The sequence below is a fragment of the Lepeophtheirus salmonis genome, chromosome 1 (assembly GCF_016086655.4).
Source record: "Lepeophtheirus salmonis chromosome 1, UVic_Lsal_1.4, whole genome shotgun sequence".
NCBI classification, from domain to species: Eukaryota; Metazoa; Arthropoda; class Copepoda; order Siphonostomatoida; family Caligidae; genus Lepeophtheirus; species Lepeophtheirus salmonis.
In genome coordinates, this window is record NC_052131.2 from 15,871,242 (window position 1) to 15,896,503 (window position 25,262).

Consider the following 25,262-nt stretch of genomic DNA (forward strand, 5'->3'; position numbering starts at 1 on the left):
AGTGAATGGTAGTTTTTTGGTTTTTTTATGTTACGGAAAATTGAAGTTATATCCTATCTTGAAACCTTGTATCATAATTTTATAATAAATAGGTAGATACTTGTTAGTAGATTCCAAATGGATTCCCAAAACCAAATATTTTCCATGATTTGAGGACATTATTTGAATGGGCAGTAGACCTGTTGAAAATTCATTGTAGGTGGCTATATAAAAAGAGGATAAAGTGATAAGCAATGGCTTATCGAATAGCATTGATATATATATTTTAGCCATTTTTTAGAGCTACCTATAATAATTTTTTAAGACTCATGTGGCAGGGATTTACCCAGGGGGCAGCATTAATAAATTAAAAATGTTATCCTTTGTATTTTAGGGGTTTTGCGCCTAAATTACAATTTTGAATTTGAATTTACCAGTAAGATATATATTTATATGAAACTATTAAAAAATATTATTATTCAGAGAGTTGTAATATTTTGCCTTTTGAAAATTTGGCGCTTATTTCGATCATTTTGTAAAAAAAAACGAATGTGCCCCATTGACAAAGGTGTATAAAACATGTCCAAAAAAGCGGGAGTGGCTTTTTCTAAATTGGCAATCTAAATAAGGTTTTATTTTGTTTCCCAAAGCTGTTGTCTTTAATTCTTGAAGACAGAACATCTCTGTATAAAGTAATCACTAATCTTCATGAAAGACGAAGGTTGATAATGTGGGGTTGCTCCTCGGGAGATATAAGTGTAAGTCCTTGTTGGACTCGGAGTAGAATTGAGGATTGACATCATAGTAATTGTATATAATATATGTATATTGTCCTTCCTATTTCCGGAATGGGATTTGTCTTAATTTTCTTCTACTTACGGCTGCTCAGGACAGACAAAACTGCTCTCTTCACAAAGATTATTCAAAATGTCAGAATTAAAACGTTTATTTTCGGTTTTCTTTATTTTTACTTCTTAGCAAGTATAACTAATTGCATCACTGTCTCTTATTGAATAAGCATTGAATATACTTACTAGTGTTGAGACTAAATTTTCTATTAAAAATTGAAAAATCCTAGAGCCCCTATTTGCTAAATTTCAGACTGATCTGTTCGACCATTTTGGATTCCATGTCTGATAACACCTAAAACAGACTTATAAATAAATATAACTAAGATATGATAAGAAATTTGGGTGGCTTCAGAAGCTTTTAGGGGGCTCAAGGCTTTAGTTTCACATAATGTTGTTGTGGGTCGATGTTCACAATTTTAAAGCACAACATACGGGATTAACCATTTATCTATAGAATCGGTTTCAGGCCGAACAAGGATTTTCATACAGAAATCCAACACTATTACGAACCTATGTGCAATGTGCATAAAATACATTTATTTATGTACTTAAGTTATTACATCATCATCTCCGATGCTGTGTATTTTTTATAAATCATATCCTATTTAAGTAAAAACATTTATTTTATATTATTATATTTTTAAAAATCTTCTTTCTTTTGACATGATTAAATAACGAATAAAATGCATTAGATATAATTATTTATAGTACGGAAATATGAAATTATCAATTAATTGCAATTGACCAAGCATGCAATGAACAAATACCTCTTTAAAACTATAAAAATGGTGGGTTCTCATTGGAGAAATCAATAAATAAGGATTACATCATAATAAATATCAATTACTTCATAGTAAATTAGAGCTATAACAAAATAATCAAAGGAAATCCTATTTATAAAAATCTTAAAATTTAAGATTTTTGTTAACTACTTAATTAGTGTACAGTTTCATCAACAAGTAATGATCTTAATAATATAAAAAACATATCTTTGAATTATTCGTACACCTTACTGTAATATTAGTATAAATAGTAAGTCCACTATTAACCTCCTATGAGGCCGTCATGCCAGTCAGTAGCATTTTGGGATGTCAAAAAAAGAAACCAAAATCCACATGATAACCCTGAAAATATAACTGTCATAACAACTTATTAAAACAGCTACAAGCAGCTGTAACAAGGGAGAAAAGGAAATCATCATAGGCAAAAATTACTCCGATGTTGATAATCTTAATAAATATTATATCGGTGATATGTATTATACGAGTATATCAGTTTAAATTAATCTTGCCATTTTTTCCACTTAGTCAAATTTCCTTTTTTCCTTGCCATTTTTTTTCCTAAACATATTTTCCCATCCCATTTTTTCCTAAAATCGTTCTTTTGTATGGCCAACGCACTTGAAGTAGAAAATTTGGCCTCTATAGAGGCCTGTAAAAATTGGGTTTCCAATTATTTGCTAATCTTGACTAGAGCTTCTACAAGAAGGGCATTATGAAATTGGATTCTTATTGACAATTGGATGATTGATTGTAACACTTCTTATAAAGTATTGAAACAAAGGGAAAAATACGACGTTACTTTTTCCCCAACCTAATGACATAGCAAAATTTATGAGTAAATTATGATAAACATAAAAGAGTACTAATTACTTTACATTATCATTAAAACACTGATATTTGTTTAAATTCAAATTGCTAGGTTTTGATATTTTGGGCCCTCATTGTTTCAAAATTTAAGGGTTCTTTTTAGCACAATTTGGGCAAAAAAATTTAAGGATTTATACTACAAGGTTGGGCAACAAAACGCGGACTCTCAAGCCTCCTGGTCTTCATGACCTTTGTTACAAGGTGGCGTTTAGTTTTTGCGTATGAGGAGAATTGTTGGTGCGACGATTCATCGATTTGGTGAAGATCTTTTTCTCCAAGCAGAACAGGAACTTTAGACCCCTCTTTAATTTGTACCATACATTACCTGCTTTCCTGGAGAGGTGTTCTCCATCAATCTTTATCTTGGTCACCTTGAAAACTAGGCTTGTGGAACACTTTATAATGTCCATAGTCCTCCCACCTCAACTTCAGCATCTAGGATAACTGAGATGCAATGCCTTTCGTCTTTTTGCTAACTCATAATTAACGGAATGTTTATTATGGTTTTTAATACACAAAAGATGTCTGAACCAGAAGCTCAAAAAATAATTACTAAACCTTCTTATATTAAGGAGAAAATTAACATTAATTACCAGTCTATGTTAATTGCTTAAACCTGTACAAATTACTTACAGGTATTAGAGTACCCGGTTCTACTCAAGTGATAAGTTAAATTAACCAGCCCTACCTGATACCATAAAAAAGATACTCGAAATCAATCCCTCCTTACTACTCAGTCTTTTGAAATGTTCAAACACTTAGTTACTTCATTTAATATTATAAAAGTTTTTAGTTATTTAATTGAATCTGAATTATGAATATTAATTGTACGAATACCGATTACAGAGATGAGGAGATATATAGTAATATGGCATTCGACAACGTATGTTTAGTTTTATTACCTAAGTAAGTACGTACCTATATATTTCACGGTGAAAGTATTAACCTATTATTTCATTCAGAATGTAATGAACGTGATGTCTTCATAATAGTTTAATATGCCAACTGCAAAAACACGAACACTTATTTTCTAGAAGATCATTTTTGGAGATTTAACTCTCGTTGACAGTTATGAGCCTATGAATAATTATATAGATAATGTTAAGCCAGAAAAATTTATTTATGAGTTACTCCACTGATGGGGAGTTCTTCACTTATTACATAATATTATGATTATAGATATATACATAGACGTTGACGAGACAAATCACCGATTTTAGTCAAGTACTCTTTGATATTCTTCTCCAATCTTGATAGAAACTTCGGATCCCTCTTTAAATTATGCCTTACATTACTTGCTTGCCTAGAGAGGTATCTCTCATCATTATTCATCTTGACAACCTTGAAAACCAGGCTCCTGGAACACCTCACAATGTCTATAATCCTCACCATCTCAACTTCAGCATCCAGGAGATATGAAATGTGCTGCCTTTTAATGAGAAAATTAACAGTCAACGTTTTTCTGCCCAACCTGTTAGCTTCATTTTCTCCAGGAAACGATAGTTAAATTTATGTTACTTTTGAAGACTTTTTCACTTCAATTAGCATGATTTTATTGCAAAAGAACAGATGTTTTACTCAATTCAGTCAAATTGTGTCAACTCACTCAATACTCGAATAGTAGCTCATGGTCACTTAATGAAATGCCCTAATTTCCTTAATGGAATATATTTTTAGATTGAAGGAAGGAAGAGTGAATGTAATTATAAATACTCAGGACTACGAATTTATATCATTGAGAGAGATAAATAATGTATGACGACTACAAAGGATCAACAAGAAATTGTATTCCTGTCCTTTTGGAAACGGAGCATACTCGTAAGTATAACTTAATACCTCTTTTTATTTTATAAAAAGAATAATTTATGAAATAGCCATGACGTATCAAGTGAGACGAGGGAATCGACAGCTGACAATAAAGTACATAGAATATTCTTTTGTTTGCGAGGTAACGCCCTACTAAGTATTAAGTAACTACGTATTCAGGGTCTAACGAAAAACGGAGAGTAACACTGAAGGACTTGTTCCGGATTTATTGTCTATACGTAGACCCCTAATTACTCTGGTCAATGCCGTTTACTACTGTTTGCTATTAAACATTTAAACGTTGTACTTATCTGGAATTTTCTGTAGGTGTAAAACCTCAATACATTTCGGGAGATAAACCATAGTAACTATATAGGTAATGATAATGATAACTCTAGAACGCCGTCCTTCACTGATGCATAATTCTTCTCGAACCATGTTCCTCATCTGATGTCCTTGCACTTATATATACTGTAACTCTGTAATTTCGCAAGCCTCATTAAAATTCTCAATTATAGATAATTATTATTAAAATATATATAATACATATTTACATTTACGAGAGCAAATGCACCATGTTGATATCATCTGATATCCCTACTCCGTAGGTAGTTGCATATGTTATCACTCAGTCATATGTACTTTGAATTTGTCACGATTCCTATACTAACATTACATATTACATTTATCCAAATGTCATCTTGAACAATCTGTTACAAAATTGCCCAAAAATGACGAACTCCGGCATCTTTTTATATGTAAATTGTGCATACATTTGTATGTATATAATTACTACCATAGATTTAAGTAAAGTTATCTCACCAATTACTATGTTCAGTCTCTTTAAAAAGGCTTTGTCTTTCAGTGTCATACTCACTGGAAACACATGTTTTACAAACATAACCACAGCATGGAAATTTAATTACGTAAGAAAACTTTTCTCTTTTCCTATCTATGATAACATTTTATGACGAATGAATACTTACTTACGTAAGTGTAGAGTACATTCAAGCAGTAATACTTTTAAAAGACACGTCTATAGTATTAGACGTCCATCTTCCAAAACAAATCAACAGACATCATAGGTAGGAAAAGAGGTCCTTATACTGCAACTCCAATTGTATTATCAATTCTTCGTTTACAAGTCCAAGTCCTTGAATATTCCAAAGGTATAAGAGTCTGATTCAAACTTAGTTTTTACCCTATAAAAGATTATTTAGAGACTACTTTATATCCAATGAACAATATTTACAAAGTGTTAACAATTCCAACGCACTCTGGAATAGTATTTTGTATCTAATACGATTGTAGGAAGGAGTTGCAAAGCCTTCAAAATATGAACTCTAGTAAGGGTCGATTTCAAGTCCTCACTGTTGCATTAGGATAGGCGATTGATGATAGTCAGTAAGAACCATTCAGTTTTTTGTTAATGGATACATAATTAGCTGATAATTGCCGCTGTACAGAATAGATACCCAAAAGTTGCAGTAGCATTTAATTACAATGTTATCCCCGTTATTTTAATTACGTGGTTTCATTACACTATCAAACGACTGACAAAATCAAAAAATAAACGAGTTTAATGCGTATAGGAAAAGAATATAGGCCGCACCTTTCATCCAAAATTGGATTTACTTGGAACAGTCATCATGACAGCATCGTACGCCATGGACACGGCCGTGAGCTGCTAATCAGTTCGCCGGCGTGTTGAGGCTGATATTGCTTCTAAAAAGTACATAATGAATAAAAATGTAGTTAAATATAGTATTTCAATACATTAGTTTTGAGTTGTATGTTCTTGATTTCATAAAAATCACGTTTTTGTGATGTAGTCATTCGTCTGCAGGTTTTGGGTTTGCACTCTGTAAATATTAGGGTTTCACTCCCAGGATCTTAGGATTTTGTTTTCCAGGAATTATGGAGTTCTTACAAAACGATAAATCATGAGACATTTTGAATTTCATTATTTCATAGTGATAACTTCGTATTGCTTCTTCCAATTTCGTTTGATTACATTTCGACCCGTCTCCATTAAATCTAGTCTTTTATTTAATTTGTCAGCAAAAGAAAATATGTGTTTCGATCATACAAAACATATAATAAAATTGAGTTGCTTCGTTTTCCTTGACGAATACATTTCTTCTAGTTAGAAATGACGAAATTAACAATGTAATATTTCATAATATAAGCTTACTCAATACAGGAATTTGGCAATATAACCTCCTATTTACAAAAAGCAATTATACAAGTTTCTCGAAATTTAGTAGTGGTTCTGCAAGTTTTGTGTCTCCATTTTGTATTTGTTTTTCTTTCATCTTTGTACTACCAGCACTGCATGACACATAGTTCTCTTTCTAATTAAAGGTAAGACTGGAGATAGCGCATAATATCAACTAATGTATGTCAATCCTTATTTAAGACTACTATTACTATCTCATAAAGCAATAAATAGAAATCCCTATTTGTTTCCAACAAACTAAACCAATGTACGGAAAAAATAGGTTCATTGACAACTTTTCCATACTTTAAAAGAAAATTTAGATGGGCATAAAACTTACCAGTAGGTAGTACATTTGTAATTTTGTATAGAGTCCCTATAGGTTATATGTCATAAAAACTATTATATTAAAGTTTTTTTTAAATATCTGAAATATATATTTGCATTATTATTTTAACGCTAAAGGGCTCTATAAAAATAGTTTTTTTCCTGTTTTTGAAGAAACTAATTTTATTTTTATTTATTTTTGACTTGAAGCCTTATTATATAGGAAGTTTATAAATGAGGAAATTCCTCATACTTTTTTTTTGTTCGTGGCATGCCCTTGGTGGTAAATCAAGGAACTTGCAGCTTTTGCAAGAGCAAAAGTTATTGAAGACTTTTTAACAATTCAAAGAATAATTGCATCAGCACAACTACTTCATGGAAAGGTGACGACAAGGTAGAGATAACTTTTTTGTTTTGTTTCTTTGTTAGCAAAAATTAGAGTTGGATTCGACTTAAAAATTATGTGTTAGAGTTTGCTTTCAAGAAATAACATAAATAAGAAAAGTTAGGTTGCTTATTGAATAGTGTCAGATGGATCTAAAAGAACTAAAAAGACTGCAGTCCTATTGGGGGGGGTAATAAAATTTATCAGTCCTAGCAATAGTCCTTATCGGTATATTATGATAACTACAACAGCGTAAATAAAGTATTTACTCAGTCCTTTCAGCTGTTCAACATAACTTTTTTCAAAGAGACAAAATACCTAAAGTTTAAAGTAGGAAATGTGTGGCTAGAACTTTTATTCTAGTTTCTAGCTATCATGCATTATTTTCTTCGATTTTAGATTATCCAATCGTAATTAAGCGTGAAGAAAATAAAAAGATAGCTATGACTGATAGACCTACGTATCGTCCTTAGGATCATTGAATGGTAAAAAAGATCGGACCGATAAAAAAATGATTAGGAAATCGGTCACAGGACCGATCCAACACTATTATTATTTTAGTACGTTTATAAAATAGATATATTCTGTATCTGACGGAGTTAAAACTGTGAGTTATAAACTGTAAGAGATTATCAGTCCTTGGAACTGGTTATAACCAAAGTTGTGCCCTTATCGATTTAGCGGTTCAAGCGGTTCTGGTTCTTGAACCGCTAAAACCTGAACCGACAAATTTGAATCGAGACTGCAATATATTGGTTATCGGTCTCGGTTCTTGTACTTTTGTTCATTACTAGAATATATAAAGAAAATACAATATATATTATTAAAATAAATTTGCTTTAACAATAAGTGAATTCTCTTAGTTTTTTGTGTACTACAATTGTAGCGTGTTCCAATGATGATTTTTTTTTACGTCGCCAGGGTGATACAGTTGTATATGAGTTCCAAATAGTTAAGGGCTTCATATCGATCTGGATAAGTGTTTATATGAACAAGACAGTGTAAATAAAAGAGAGAAGGGATGGGGTAGATTATGGACCCAGGTCACCTACTAAGCTTGTCGGGACCTTATAATATTTCATAACCCAGGGTTTCCTAAACTGTACTATGCCAAGGCCCCCTTTATATGAAACATGTTTTCTATGTATGTACAGACTGAAGGTAATCCTCAATTCTCCATCTTCTTGACCCCCCTAGCCTCCCCCCTAGGCCCCCGGTTTGAAACCCATCGTCTTAAGCAACCTTAGCTGTGAAGCCCCTTTTTGGTAACTTGGGCATGGCACACTCTGTGTATAAGGTAGCTGCGGCCCTGTTTGTATCTAATATCAATTTCTGGGGACGAATTTTCTAGCGAAGCCCCTTGTTTTAAGTGCCTGCTACAAAACTGAGCCTCTATAAAAAAGAACCGAAACCGTTGAAACGATAGAATGATGAACCTGAACCAGGCACAACCTTCATTACTGCTAGTATAATTGTTTCAATCTGTAGGTTATGGTGCCATTCCTATCCTTCGTAATGAATAAGCACATAAAAAAGATTAGTAAATTTGGAGCCATCATTATCCTTTATTTTGAATAGTTATTTATAAACTTGAGTTTGGCAGGAGTAATTCCTTGATTTGGAAATAAATACCTAGATACTTTGATTACTCGAGACTACTATAAATATTCGAGTTTACGTGATTCGAGTTCATACAAGTATGTCGAGTTTTTCAAGTACAAGTAAATACTCGAATCCAAGTCTAGTGGAAATCATTTGTAGCTCCCCCCTTCAACAATTGCCCTTCAAAAATCATTCAAATGAAACCAATTGTAAATACATATTCTTTTCTCCTTTCTATGTATGACCTTTTTTGAACAGCTGATTTAATTTGTTTTCCTATGAATTATTACTTTTTCATCCTTGAAATAAACAATAAATCTATTCAGAGTTTTTTTTTTTTTTCTGAAAAAAAAAATAACTTGATGTAATAGTGATAAAAATCTATGTACTTAGACATTGAACATGGCAGAAAAAATAACAAAAAGACTTTCTATATTTTAATAGTCGATATTTCATATAATACAGAAAAAAATTCTGTCATTCGGCCAAATTATGCAGCAGAGAAAAAAAAATTCCGAAAAATAATTTTTTTTGGAAATACCTATAGATTTTGAAAATTTATTTTCAAAAAATGTAATATTTTTTGAAAATAAGTCACAATTTTTTGTAAAAAGTTATGGATTTTAGGAATTTTTTTCCAAAAATTTAACATTTGAAATTTTTTTATAATAATTTTATTTTTTATATAAAAAACCAAAATATAATTCTGCAGACGCCCCTGGTTTTACTAAATTGAATTTAAAAGCAGTGGCTATAGTGTCATGATTTTCAAAGTTGGGCTGTTCGATATTCTTGTACTACGGGGTGTTGTATGAACATTAAAACACTTTCCCTAAATCTCATAAAGATGAATAAGAGGTTGATGCTTGTTTTCCTGCATTCCAAGTCAATCTCAGGCTAAAAATCAGCTCAGAAAGATACGTTCCGATCAAGATTTCTACACTTCTCCTGGCGGGAATAACTTTCACAGAGGTTCATGACCAGCTCATAATATATAGGAACACAGTCTACTTTGTCAAGAGGTGGTTTGCTAGTAGTGAAAATGGTAAATGGTAAATATATTGGCCATCTAATTATTTCTATGAATAATTTTTAGAAATAAAGAAATACTAATGTATAGTTACATTAAAAAATATATATTAATCAGCAATAAATACCTTATAATATAATAATATATTATCGAAGAAAATACAAAGTCGGATTTTAATATTATTAAATATTTATAAATAAGTGATTTATTATTGGATTTTTTTTTTTTTTTGCCCAAATTGTGCTAAAAAGAACCCTTAAATTTTGAAAAATGAGGACCCAAAATATCAAAACCTAGCAATTTGTATTTAAACAAATATCAGTGTTTTAATGATAATGTAAAGTAATTGGTACTCTTTTATGTTTATCATAATTTACTCATAAATTTTGCTATGTTTTTAGGTTGGGGAAAAAGTAACGTCGTATTTTTCCCTTTGTTTCAATACTTTATAAGAAGTTTTACAATCATCCAATGGCCAATAAGAATCCAACTTCATAATGCCCTTCTTGTAGAAGCTCTTGTCAAGATTGGCAAAAAATTGGAAACCCAATTTTCACAGGCCTCTATAGAGGCCAAATTTGTGCTTTCAAGAGATTTGGCCATAGAAAAGAACAGGTGGTAGTCACTTGGTTCCAAGTCGGGACTGTAAGGTGGATGTATAAGAACTTCCCATATGTGACCCCAGAGCTTTTGGCGCGTATTCAAAGATGTGTGCGTCCTGGGCTTGCCATGATGATGACTTGTTGTCTCCTATTCACCAATGCTGACTGCTTCTATTTGATCATCATCTTCAAACGGTCGAGTTGCTTACAGTAGAAGGCAGAATTGAGCATTAAAAAAGTCGTTCAAACCACTGTTGTGTAACACGAACCGGAAGAGAATCGGCCTCGTATACATCGCAAATGTTCTTGGTCGCTTTCAATACGTTTTCCCTTTCATGTGGTAAACATGTAAAATATGGCGAATTTCTTCCTTTGCGACCTCCATACTCAACTGAATTGGCCAAGTTCAATACTATCAAAAAAGTGTTTGTAGTATAAACCATAGTTAAATTATAGTTTGGGAGTACCTAAGGTATAAATGAAAGTTGGTCGTGATTGACTTATTTCCCGAAGAACCAGATGATTTAGGGCCTTTTTTATGTTTGTTTTAGGAGAAAAGGTTTGTGATACAATTAAGAAAATAGCGTGAGCATTTTTATATTTTCTTCACTCCTATCTAGGATTGAAGAATATAAACACAAAGAAAGTAATAAATGATATCTAGTTCTCTAGTTAAGTCTTAGTCCTACATAATACTCGAAGTTTTGCGACTCAATTTTAAAGATTGAAATTGCGGCTGAAACTGTGGAGTGTATGCTTGTTTTACGACATCGCACGTCACACTCACGGTAAAAATGTACGCAGAAAAAAACTTTCGAATAAAGATATCCGCACTTATCTAGCTGGGAATAACTCCCGCAGAAATTACTGGCCAGTATTGATGTATTAGCTCTTATTTATTCGTTCCAGTAAGTCTACGGACCAATCCTATCGGTCCTTAGTGATATATGTCCCTGGAACCTCTCCTTGAGACAATCAGTCCTTGGGATCAGACCTTAAATATAGGTCCTTCAAATTTTTCATAGAAATGTTGATGGTTTATTAAGCTAAATCAGATATATGAAATATGTGTTATGATTATAATCGTGCATAGAAAACTGCCCTCGAAAATATTGCCCGTGGAAGATTACCTTGGAGAAAATTGCCATCGAGGAAAATTGCCCTGGAGAAAATTGCCCGTATATTCTTCAAGCTTCATGATGAATAATAACACATTAAACATTTGCTTGGTGTTACTTATGATAAATATCTTAACATATTTTTTAGTTCCATTCCCCGAGGGAGAACCTTCAAGTGTGAGTAATATTATTGCAATATAGGAGGAGGAGGGAGGGGGGCGCAAGAGAGATAAATAGCTTAGGGCCTCATAAAATATGGTGGAATACTGGAAGAATATTGGATGATTCGGCAGTTGTTTTACTGATCCAGGGGTACCCCCAAATATCCCGCACAATCCAAGGGCTTGGAACTATTTTTTAATTTTTTTTTTGTATTAAAGGGGCTCCTTTGATGTATTGGATGAATTTGCGGTGGTTTTTAGCAATCCCACACTACCACCGGCTAATACGAGGGCGGCGGAGGGTATTCAACCATATTATTTTAAGAGGCCCTCAGTTATTAATCTCCCCCCCCCCTGATACCAATCCTCTCGATCATTTCTTAGAAGATTGGATTGAAATTAAAAAATTGAATGAATTATTATTCAGTATGAAGTTTGAACAAAATACGGGCAATTTTCTTCCATGGCAATTTTCTCCAGGACAATCTTCCACGGGCAGTTTTCCCCAGGGCGAATAAACTTATGGCCACCATGGTCGACAAGGAGGAACGTATTGAGAAATAATTTTTATCAAGGAGTGTGTGAAGGAAATTGAAAAGCTAAATTTGTAGCTCTATCTATTTGTTATAAGAAATATATTTGATTACAATTATCATTGAAAAGTGTTATAATGTCCATGGAACACCCCGTACTTCAAGTACAAAAGCATCCTATTTTTATATTCCAAAATCTTTAAGTATTGACTATATCAATTCATATTTGTGTATAATATGAAATATTTCATAAATATGTACATATACTAATACATAATAAGATTTGGGATATTCTCTGGGGAAATTCCCATTTCGATCCCCCTCGTGAATCCATATCAAATAAGTATTTTTGAAATAAATTGCCATAACAAGACAAGCTTCAACGAATATAATGTACTTTCATATTTTAGACATCTACTAGAATCACAATCAATGTCTCCAAATATATAACCTATATTCATAAAGTAAAAGTTTGTCTGTCTGTTTGTGTTCCAGATGACGACACATTTTTAACAACAAGCTCATTAAAAAAGAAAAGAAGAGAAGAAAAATAATTATTGATGGGACCTTTCAATGAGTCCCTGCAACAAGCATGTACATATAAAGCACAGTTAGTGAGGGCTCTAGAGACTAAAGTTTACCGGTGATGCTAATCGAAAGCATTTTTTAACTTACCCCTTCTATAGTTTTGAAGAGTGTATTTTATTTTCCTAAGCTGTTATCAAACATAAATTATTTAAAAAAATCCGATTAAATATTTGTGTATACTCATAAAAGACAGAGAGTAATCCTGAGAATCTGTTGAGACGTTATAATTGGACTTCCTTGTTGGACTCAGAGTAGAATCGAGGATCAAATCATAATAATTCTTGCGTATGTCCTTGATAAATTCCATCTCTCCCTTCTCCCTTTTAACAGCTGATTTTACCTTATTTAATGAAACATCATGACAGCTAAGCTACTCTCCTTCAAAAATTCTTTTTTTTTTTTTTTAATGTTCCTTTTATTGGTTAGATGGAGTTCCACTCATTAAGTATAAGTAAACATTATAGATTACAATTATTCCATCTAACCTAGGAATCTTATGGGGAAATCCATATACCTATAGATTATTTCTTTCTCTAGGAATCACTGGAGCGCGAACGTACACACATCAAGTTCAAGAGAATAACTCTCGAGCCTGCTGTCCATGAGCTATAGCGATTGCATAAAAATTCTTCAAATTGTCTGGGTTACCATGTTGATTTTCAGTTTCTTTTTTTAAGACACCCAAAATACTACTGATTGGCATTACTAAAAAAATGCGAACTATTATTATTCTTCGTCTTTGATTCTCAAAGAGAGAACTACTAAGTATTTAGTAGCTTCGTGAAAAACTGAGAGTAAAACTGAATATTTGTTTGAGAGTTATCTTCTATATGACTGAAATAACGTTTCTCTGTTAGTCAAGGCCCTGGCTATACCGGGTACGATTGCTGGTTGATCATATTTTAAAAATGATCATCTTAGGACTGTGCTACTTCACCAACATACAAATTTACAAAGTTTTTAGTTGTCAGCTTTTTTGTTGTTTTTTTCCACTGTTCATTTTCCCTTCATCAGTGTTTTGAGCGTTGTGAAAAATTTTGAACAATTATTTAATAATAATTTCATAGTTTGGAAGAATTCGCTTTGTAGAAAAACATTATTGAGGCTTATTTTCTGTTATTGTAAGGGTGACGACGTGACGTATTTTGTTGTCATCTGGGAATTTTTCTACATTTTTGTTATAAGTTTTCTGAGCGTTGATTGGTTGAATTTGAATTAGCTCTGTTAAAGCTGTGAATTATTACCAATAATTATTTACTATGAATTAACAATCTATTTTAATAAAGCCAAGTTTGTCTGAAAGTATGTATGTTTTTCTGTACAGTATACAATCATTTTTGAAGCGTTAAGCGTACAGTCATTTGGAGTATGTGTAGAATGAAATAGTGTTCTGTCGGTCCTTAATTTTTCAGTCTAGTCTAGTCTAAGGATCGGTCCTTAAGACGGTCAGATCTAGAACTGATTAAACAAAGAAGAAATAAATTTGAGGTAAGTCGTCAAGGACCTAAAGTTTTAGTACAGATATGCAGGACTGAACTAGAAGGGACTGCCGTCTTAAGTCCTAAATATGGAAGAACAAAACACTAATATGAAATATGAGTGGACCTAAACGCCCGCGAGATTTTATTCATTTTGATTTCATTTCATAAACAGTTCATATTTATAAATCTTTTAAGGTATAGTGTATGGTAACCGGTAATTACATCTCTAGTAATTTCTTTCCAAGTGAATTTATTGCCTGCGAAATCCCCCCACCCCCACCCCCTGGACATTTCATTCCCATTTTGAAAAGGGATCTTTCTCGACGTCATACCATTTATACTTATAAACTAGTTAGTAGTTATCAAGTAATACTGTACAGGGAGAGCAGAGTTGGAAGTCGGCACTAGAAATGAATAGTGATGGATGGAAACAAATATAATTGATGGTGTTTACGGATCAGAAGGGACGTACCATAAATCTTTAATAGTGAGTCTTTGGATATTATTTTTAACATGGGAGATATAGGTATAAGTAATAATAATAAGTAAAGTGATCTTTCAAATCCACTTTTGTCCCTCCCAACTCCTTCTCATCAATTAACAATGATGTTCCTTTTTTCTCTTTATTTATCACCTCACAATTAGAATCTACTCAAGCAATAAGCACGTTCCTCGGACCCCTCCATGTACAGTGCTACACAAAAAACACTAACAACTTTGAAAATAAATAGCGTATGCCATAACAAAATAACCCTTTTCAAAATGGGAATGAAATGTCCTGGGACGAATTTCGCAATCGGCGTTACCTCGCTAACACAAAAATGCCCCGTGCCTTTTGTTGCCAGCTGTCACTTCCTCCTTAGCCATGATACATCATGGTTACTGGGTAGTGATGTAAATCCTGTGTTTTTTAGTGGTTCGTTTTTTGTTTTGTGTTTTTGAATTGCTAATGTAAAGAATGACTTTTCTTAACATTAGCAGTTGTCATTATTATTTAATTCTTGAGTAGTGAAAATTGCTTTCCTTAATAGATTCATTTATATTTAAAACCTAATTGAACATTCGTGTGTGCTCATAAGAGTCGGGGGCGTACCCTTGAGAATTTGCTGTGAAGTTATATTGTAGGTCTTGTTGGACTCAGAGTAGAATTGGGGATCGAACTCGGAGTAGTTCTAGGAAAAGTCGTTCCCCCTCTCCTCTCATGTTACAGCTGATTCTAGGTGATATCCTCCACAGCATTCCTCATATTTCATCAGTGTTCCCATGTTGATTTTCGGTTTCTTTTATTAACATGCTCATTACACACAGGATTTTTATCGCTAGTCATGGCTATTTCATAATTTATTACTTTTGATAAATAAACAAAGCAATATGTTATGCAATACGTATACTTTGTTTTCAAAATGACAGGAACACAATTTCTTGTTAATCCCTCGTTGTATATATATTAATATATTGGCCATCTTAATATTTATATGAATTAATTTTGGGTATCATATAGAAATACAAATGCAAAGCTACGCTTTTTATAAAATATTATATGCAGTATCGAATGAAATACTATATAGGAGTTTAGTATTAATAGAACGAATGACAGTCTTGGATAATATATATGCTAGATGATTTCAGGCCTTCTTTGTGTTTTTCTTTTTGACGGAAAGGTTGTGTGATACAATAAAGGTAACCACACGTGCAGAGGATGAATTTATTTGGAAGGAAATAGTCGGGATGGGAAGACGGGGAATAAATGTACAAACCTAGCACCAAATTGTATACTTACAAAAAGGTAACGACGTTCCTTAAGGACTTATTTACATATCTACAAATATTCATATAGCACTTATTGGCAATTTATAAATAGAAATAGGAGCTCATGGATCATGATTGTAACTCAAAACTATATGCATTAAAAGATTAGCCATTGATTCGCAGGAAGAAAAAAAAGGAATGGAGTGGATCATGATTTGAAAAAACATTTTCTCATGTTACTCTATTACCATAAACGTGCAGTTTAATTTTTTTATTAATATATATGTATACATATATTAATTCTGAGATTGTGCCATAATCATGATGTGACACAAAGCAATGGCTCTAAAATATTATAAGTGAAATGATTATTACTTTTTGTTATATGAAGAAAGAGAATAATAATAGCATGAAAATGATGTACTGTTGAAACATCCTCCTTAAGCAGTCACTCTTATTGAAGTAATATATTATGAAAGTACAAAAAATTACAATAAAATTTACGAAATAACGTAGCACTCCAAAGAAGAGAGAAGAGAATCATATTTCATATCCTTCAGAAAATAAATAAATGCTTCATCATAACCAGTTTATCAAAATACATACAAAGATTAAGGATTTAGGGCGTAAAAAGTCGAAATAATAAAAATAACAATGCACGATACCATGAAAATCCATTAAATCTAGTTGGAGGTTTTTAACACTATTAATAAATAAGTAAAAAGAATCAATCCAATAGGGACTCAATTTCCACCGATTACATAGATCAATGTACAAAGATATCCCTTCACACTTTTCCGTTCATTTCGTAAAATCCCCTTTCGTTCATCCGTTCCTTCATTTTCTTTTCTTTTTTTTTTTTAAACGACGACCATTTTTTTACAAATTTAATTGGCTACGAAAAAACATTTTTCATCGTGAGATGTCCACTTTGAACTACTACAAATGACGTCACTTTTACTTGTGACTTATACTATTTTTTACTGACAGAATTCATGATAATTGGATAGGTTGTTATAATCATTCATAAGTGCCCCTAGCGTACAAAAAGTAATATTGCAGTCTATTAAGTTTGGGTAAAGATTGATCTCGTTACTTCCCCCCACCCTTGCTTTATGCTTTAAGCTAGCCTTGGACTCCCTGCCTTGTCTTAGGAGAATAATAAAAAATGAACGCCGTTCAAATATTGTTTTTATTCATCTCTCAAACTTTTTTCCGTTCAGACGCTTAGGCGTTCAAAAATAAACGGAAAGGATGAACCCGCACTTATTTTCCACTCAATATCCATGTCCAATAATATATATATTTATGTACTAGTTACAATTTGTGTAAGCAAATTGTAACAAGTACCAATTTCTTTGTTTTAAAATCCATTATTTAATTACAACAATCTATTAAAACTAAATGGTAATTATGTATTTATGAGTCATATAACTTTGGATTATCTGCACTTTATAATGTGCCACAGAATACCGGACTTTTCAAAAAGTCTTTGGCTTCTATAACTTATCAAATCATGCTCCTGATAGAGATATTGATGAAGTTTGACAGGTTTAAGGCAAATACTAGTTTTAATTCAATATAATTTAATATATGTCAGTGCTATTGCCTTTAATGACAAGCTCCAGGCGGCTCCTGAAGACTTTGCACACGTTGATGATGTACTTCTTCCTCACAGACAATCATAACTTATTCAATATCAGATTGGACTCCATATTCCACCAGATACTTTAATCCAGTGGGTTAAGGTCTGAGCTCTGAGGGGCAGAAGTTCTTGGGCTAAAAGAACATATTCATGGTCAACCAGGACTGCACCTTCTTTGTAGTTTAGGGAGGTGTCCCATCTTGTTGAATGAAGTATGGAGGCTCCTTGGTAATGTTCAAGACCTTTGGTTTTACCTTTGTCACCAAAAATCTCCAAGTAGTCCGCTCCAGTAAGTTAGTAGGTCTTCTGGAACTACAGTGGTGGCATTTTTCACCAGTTGATGCCACGACTCCTATCACCATCATAGATACCGGGTGATTGGTGATTGAGACCTTCTTGAAGTCATAGTCGAATGCAAATGACACTATACTAAACCTCGTAATAACGTAGTCAAAGTACTTTTGAAAAACCCAGTACTTATATTTTAGTAGTCTAATTTAAAATAGTTTTAAATTCGATCACTAATATCTCGATATTCCATGACATATTCAATTATTGCCATATCCTCATTCCAATGATTATAAATACTTCATTTCAAATTGATCATCTCATTTTTCGGTTGCAATTTGTACAAAATTACTTCATCAAATTACAATTTGTACAAAATCCCAACTGATACACAGTAAATATATATATATATATTTGATTAAACATAATACGCTCTGGTTTTATTACACTCCTTTTATTTATATTTTTCTATAAACTTTTTAATTCTTCTTTTTTTCGAGCATGTATCTATTAAAAATTCATTACATATTGAATATATGAGATACAATATTTCTATATTTTTATTGCAGCACAATGCATTAATGTATATTCATAAATTACTTTGAGGTTTTTCATTCCAGAATATTCCTTAATTGGAAATAGATAGATCGAATATAAGGTTAGATATATAAGTTGATATAAAACCAACCAACCAAAAAGAAGGTGCTATAGGAACACTTTGTTATAAAATATTTATGATGCCATCTTTTTGCAACGTTAAAAATAAGTAGATATTGCAATCTTTCTGGTTTTAGAACAATGACCACCTAATTTTACTTATAAATTCTTTAACATAGACTCTTTTTTTTCTTTTTTTCAGATCTCAAATCACCATGTTCAAATACCTCAATAGTACAATCAATAAAGCAAGACATCTTAATTATTGGACGATAGTTTTAGTTTTACATTCCTATTATATCTCTCAGAGCCTTGTCCATAGTCTGTCTTCCTCATCCATAAAGTCTATACATTCGTCCACATTCAAACCAACCCCGTCCTCCGCGTTAGCACTGCAGCAGGATGCAATCATTAATGCTCTTCCAATTACAGCAAACCAAACAGACTCTAATCGTTCGCGGAAGAGTTTAAGTTTGGATCATTTACCCACACAATCCCGACATCGACGTAAGTTTGCATTTATCACCAGGGAAGGTTATTCGCACTGAGGATAATTAAATAGAAATATTTAAGATTCATTTTAAAATTAGAAATAATATTATTTCTAAAAAAATACAAAAAACCGTCATTCAACAAATGTTATTGAATAAAAGAAAAGGCTTCTCATTTCATTTCACTTATAAAAATGAAACCATTGTTTTGAAGCGGCCTGAGAACCTTCTTACTTAATTCTCAAGGGACACAAAGACGGATTCCTGTAAATTTTTCTGCCTTAAATTATGATCGGCTTGCTTAACGCCAATAAAAATATTTTTTAAAGGAACGAAAGAAAAGGGCCGCCTATTTTATCTTTGCCCAAGTACATCTCACACTGCTTATCACTTTTAGTTCAAAGTCAATAACAAGTGAGGTTTGCCTTTTATATCAGTTTTTTATCAACATAATCTCACTTTCATTATTCAATTATTAACACCCTACTATAATTAATTATATAAATATATACGGAGTTGGGCCCAAAACTTGGAGTAGCAAGACTAAATTACGAAAAACATGATTTTTATGGAATCGAATGTGTTTAAATATAATATTTAGCATAATTTTTATTCTAAATGTCCTCCTTTATCAGCAATAAGCCGGAGAAAAGATTGGCAACTCTATGGCGTACCACGCTGTTATGATGGCAGCTCAGAGCAAATCCAAATTTGGGTAAGGGGTGCGTAAGACATTTTTCTCCAATACAACCTAAATTGCAAAGTTCAGGGGCTGAGGTCAGGCCTTCAAGTGGGCCATATGGAGGCAGGTGAGAAGTGAGTCATATTTTTGATGCAGAAGTTCTAATTATTTTTGGCTGTATTGGGCTATAATTGACTTCTTGATGTTGTAAGCAAAGACCGTTGGCATCTCCACCCCCCCCCCCACCATGAAGGAATTTTTTGAAAAATTATTTCGCCTAAATAAACTTTAATTACAGAACACGGGATAAAAAATTAATTTGTATTTTGAATTTGATTGTTCCCATTTTAAATTGGACTATTCCCATTGTGAACTTGATTACTCCATTTTGAAGTGGACTATTACCATTTTTAACTGGATTAGTCCAATTTGAATTAGACAGTTTCCGTTTTGAAACGGGGTTTTCTCATTTTTTTATTAGAAATTGAATTATTTCTCAATAAATATTATTGAGTTTCATTATCTTCTAATATCTAACACAAACTTTAGTATTTTGAACTGTTTAACATTTGATAGATAACATTCAAGTACAAAAACTATGTAGAAAAATTACTAATTGGTATATTATCACAATAGATTCAAATAATAGTTGACATGCATACTCGTATGTTGGTATCAAATGTTTAAAGGCAAGGATATATCACTTCCTGGTTTTTTAAATGTCTCATAATTTCTTATTATTAAATTAATGTCTCATATTGTATGTATGTACAGATTTGTTGACAGTTTGATAACAATAGACTTATTAATATTTCAATGTACATACAAAGGGTTTATATTGTTGTATAAATTAACAATGTATGTATTATTATTCCACAGAATGAATATCTTGATTTAGTTGGACATCTTTTTTTTTTAATGTACATGAATGAAATAGTACATTACGAAAGAAAAATGACACTCAAAGTGATGTTTAATGGGTTATTTGATCTCTTTTTTTCTTTATCGAATTACATTACATTTCTTGCTAAGACTATAGTAAACAATATATTCATTATATATATAGAATCAGATAAAATATAATTTTGTTTCAGAGGGGTTTTCTATTGCTCCACGAGGATGCGAGGTTGATGGAACAAGAGGAACCTGCATGTTTGTATGGGAATGCTTAAAAACAGATGGCTCGCATTTAGGGATGTGCATGGATGGTTTTATGTTTGGTTCATGTTGCATTCACGATGAATCCAAGAATATGTTACTAGAAAATCCCAAGACAAGTGTGAGTCCAGGGACCACTACTCCTACTACAACATCCATTACAACGACGCTTTCTACACTCACAACAACGCCAAGAAAAGTATTTTCCCTTCGAAAAAGACCCACACGGCCATCCAAACCCACTAAACCCAATAGGTACTATCCCATTAAAAGCCTTACAAAGGTCAAATCTACAACTCAGAAGCCGACTCCAAAAACAACTGCTTTCTCCACAACTACGAGAAGAACAACCCCCAAAAAAATTGTATTTGAATCCAGTACAAAGAGAAGCCGTCCAACAAGACCCCCGAGACCCCCAAAGCCTGTCACATCCTACAGCAATTATTATCCTTCAAGTTCAGTCATCTTCGAGGAAGAATTGGATGAGGTTGTTCGAGGAAGTGTGGAAACAACGCCACGATCCCATGATAACTCAGTCTCTTTGAATACCTCTCTCCATGAGTCAATTACGGCAATAACCACCACTGGAACAACGACGACGACCCCAATAACTACATCTACAACGAGGGAAAGTGTTCCAACGAGGAGATCCTCCTATGTGAGTGCCACTAGTAAACGAGACGTATGCGGCGTGCCTCAAACACGATTCTGTCCCACTGCTCGAATTGTAAATGGAACAACGTCTTGTTATGGTCAATTTCCTTGGCTGGTATTTATAATTCAGATGATATCTAATTGAACAAAATCGAATTTTATTTTAATTTTCAGGTATCTGTGAGAAGGACAACTTTTTTCGGATTTTCCACGACACATAGATGTGGAGGAGCACTTATCAATGAGCGTTGGGTGGCTACAGCTGGTCACTGTGTCGACGAGTAAGGATTAATACTTCTTTATGGGAGAGCTGATTTAAATTCAATATATCTTTTCCAGTTTATTAGTAGCCAAAATTCGTGTTCGAATTGGTGAATTGGACTTTGAGTCCTCTAGTGAACCTGAGGGACATGTGGAGCTTAAAGTTATTCAAAAAATTGTTCATCCCGAGTACAATTACTTTACTTTCGAAAACGATCTGGCCCTCATCAAAATGGAGAGAAGAGTTGAGTTTCAAGAAAATATTTTACCCATATGCCTTCCTGGGAACAATGATTTACTCATTGGTAAGTCTCATATTTTACAACAGCAATAATAATACATGTATTTCTTTAACTATAATATTAAAGGTGAAACTGGGATTGTGGCTGGATGGGGACGACTCAGTAATGGAGGACAACTTCCAAATGTGCTACAATATGTAAGTTTATCATATGCTAACGGTAGTACCCGACATTTCCCAAATTTTTCGGCGTCGATGAACAGAATATATATTTTTTTTAATATCATCAGTCTTATTCTCCGTTATTCATGAGTATTCTGACATTTAGTTACTCAAAACTTATATGTTCTCTCTTCAAGAAGGAAAAAATAATAGGGGGGGGGGGAATTAATATAATGTGATGAGCCGAGGAGTACTTTAGTCTCTAGAGTGAGCTTGGCTGAGCTTTAGCTACTTAAAACCGCTCCTATACCTCATCTAAAGTCGCATTTATATAATGTACTTCTTCTTTTTGTGAATATGAGCTTTAGCACTCATTGTTAAACACGAGTCTTTAGATCATATTTTATTGTATAGAGTTCTATAAAATATGGTTTGACCTAAACGACTGCGAGATTTCATTTATTTTTACATACCGTTCTTATATGAGTAACACTGCAATATTTTATTAATATGACCAGAGATTAAAAAACTATGAAATTTGAAGATCCCGCTCTTTTTGTCCTTGCTGCCAAAACATTTTTTTTTTTTTAATTTACCAAAGCTGTCATTATTATCATTTTATTCTTGAAGAGAAAAACAATAGGCATCCCTGTCATTCCTGCCTATATCATTGCTAGATATAGAGTAAGATCTGTGTTTATTTCCTGCACCTCAAAGCTGCTTGCAGCTAAACTAATGAAACGTCATGACAGCTAAGCTCTTCTCTCTCAAACATTCTTCAAAATTGTTCTGGTGACCTCGTTAATTTTCGGATTCATTCTGATTAAATTACTGCAATTTCATATTATTTAATCTCTGAATATGTTTAAATTGTTGTTTCTCTGATCAAAAATGACTTTACAAATTACATTCATACATACAAACAAACCTTACTTCATTAATATAGAAGATATATTAATGAATTATTTGATTCTGGTACAGACTCTGTTCTTTTTACTTCCAGGTGGCAGTGCCCATAGTAAGTAACGATAGATGTGAAGGCATGTTTTTGAAAGCAGGAAGGAATGAAGCAATTCCAAATATTTTCCTTTGTGCTGGATATGATGATGGCGGCCGGGATTCTTGCCAGGTAATGTCATTTTTAACACTTAAAAATGGCAATTTCAATATATAATTATTAATTTTTAGGGAGACTCTGGTGGACCTCTCGTTGTCAAAGGAAAAGATGGACGATTTTTCTTAGGAGGAATAATTTCATGGGGAATCGGTTGTGCTCAACCGAATTTACCGGGTGTCTGCACGAGGATATCGAAATTTAGAGAATGGATACTTGATCATGTGAAATGAAAGTATCACAAGTTCAATCCACCAACTCGAGGCATCTCACTACTACAATGAAAAGAGACATTAATTCTAAGCTGAGATGCCTCAAAAACATGGGGAATATATCAAAGGCATTGGCGATTATTCAATATTATACTATCTAATATATATAATTATATATATATATATATATATATATGTCAGTGAAATTCATATTACTCGAATTGTTAATTTTAAAAAATAAAATATTTTCGTACTTTGAAGTCCTTTTTTAATAGTTTTTTTTAGAAAATGCAGGATTTTTTTATGAATATCTTTTATTTTAAAAATCTAACCTTCCAATCGTGAGTGAATTTTCCCAATCTCAACTTTATCAAGATTTTCAAAAAGTATAAGTAATAATAATGTGAGACACTTTACATTTATATTTTACTTTATACGAAAAAATAATTTCAAAGTGGCCCTCCTTTGTCTTAATCATGGCCGTCATCCTAGGCCTGAAGGCCTTGCAGATCTTTTAAATGTATTTCTCCGACATGTCAGACTTTAGAGCATCTACATTTATATGGATGGGCAAGGGCCTTTCTCTTGAAGACACCGCAGATCTCATAGTCAAGATGATTTCAGTGTAGTGAGGACAGAGGCACTATTGATCTTGACCAAAAATTCGCCAAGTTATCTTTGCACCACCTTTGAGATTTTCAATTTAGTTTTCCTCTCAGGGCTCTTGTTGATAGGCCTCAGCTTTTTAATCATGGTAATGAGGAAAGACAGACCCTTTGTAAAGAAAAAACTAAGTTGACCATTTAAAAAAGGAAAAATGGTGGATGAGTTTGCTCTTTCTTATTTTTTTCATTATTGAATAAATTGTGGGACTATTAACATCTCCTTCTAAAAGAAGAATTATCACCTATCTTTGGTGTAAATTGAGTTTAAAAATGCATAATGAAATAAATACAAATAATTATATTATTTTCTCTGCACAAATGTAATTTCAAATGTGCAAGGTGCTCCTCTTTACAGCAGTAATCCTTTTCTTCCCCCCCCAAAAAAAAAAACCTATAACCGATATTAATAATCGTCGTCACTCAGTAATACCATATGTCTCGCCTACCGCTTTTTCCTCGTACTCTTACAGTAATGAGACCCTAGGATTGGGGATAATGTGGGAGAACTCGTTACAACTCATTCCTGGGTCAAAAAGCGCGGAGATACGATTTCTTTTGGCCTCCATCTCAATTGCCCTTGGTCTGATTAAGAAATTTGTTTTAGAAGATTTGTTTATTTTTGTTGCTCAATTACGAGAGGTAATTTGAATTCAACCAATCAACGTTACTATAAAAATATAACACTGTTCTGCAGAATGTTTTTAATAGTGAGTGGAGGGACAAAACAAAAAAGGCATTTAAATATGACAATGATTGCATAAGGGAATAATTAGGGGTGGGGGATTTTGTAAAAAGTAATTGAAGAGAATAATCAAATTTATTATTATTTTTTATTATTTCAAAGATATTCATAGATTCATTTCTACAAAACGAGTGTTCCCCTGTCTAATTTAGACATTAAACGGTCCATCGCTTCTATTCCTCTTTATCTACATCAGTTTCAGTAATATCGC

General features: G+C 32.8%; 1 protein-coding gene across 2 annotated transcripts in view; it reads left to right on the forward strand.

Moving 5' to 3' along the window:
• Positions 1-23,904, forward strand: part of LOC121118763 (uncharacterized) — a 36,398-nt gene extending 12,494 nt beyond the window's left edge. The window contains exons 1-8 of one of the 2 annotated variants that reach the window (XM_071888365.1): positions 4,273-4,297; positions 18,872-19,176; positions 20,937-21,769; positions 21,829-21,935; positions 21,994-22,220; positions 22,284-22,354; positions 23,322-23,447; positions 23,507-23,904. In XM_071888365.1, the coding sequence (XP_071744466.1) occupies positions 18,885-19,176; positions 20,937-21,769; positions 21,829-21,935; positions 21,994-22,220; positions 22,284-22,354; positions 23,322-23,447; positions 23,507-23,665 (1,815 nt within the window). In that variant the 5' untranslated portion in view covers positions 4,273-4,297; positions 18,872-18,884 and the 3' untranslated portion in view covers positions 23,666-23,904. Of the gene's footprint in view, positions 1-4,272; positions 4,298-18,871; positions 19,177-20,936; positions 21,770-21,828; positions 21,936-21,993; positions 22,221-22,283; positions 22,355-23,321; positions 23,448-23,506 lie in introns of those variants that run through there. The other variant, XM_040713361.2, reaches the window with a different exon arrangement.
• The last annotated feature ends 1,358 nt before the right edge of the window (positions 23,905-25,262 follow it).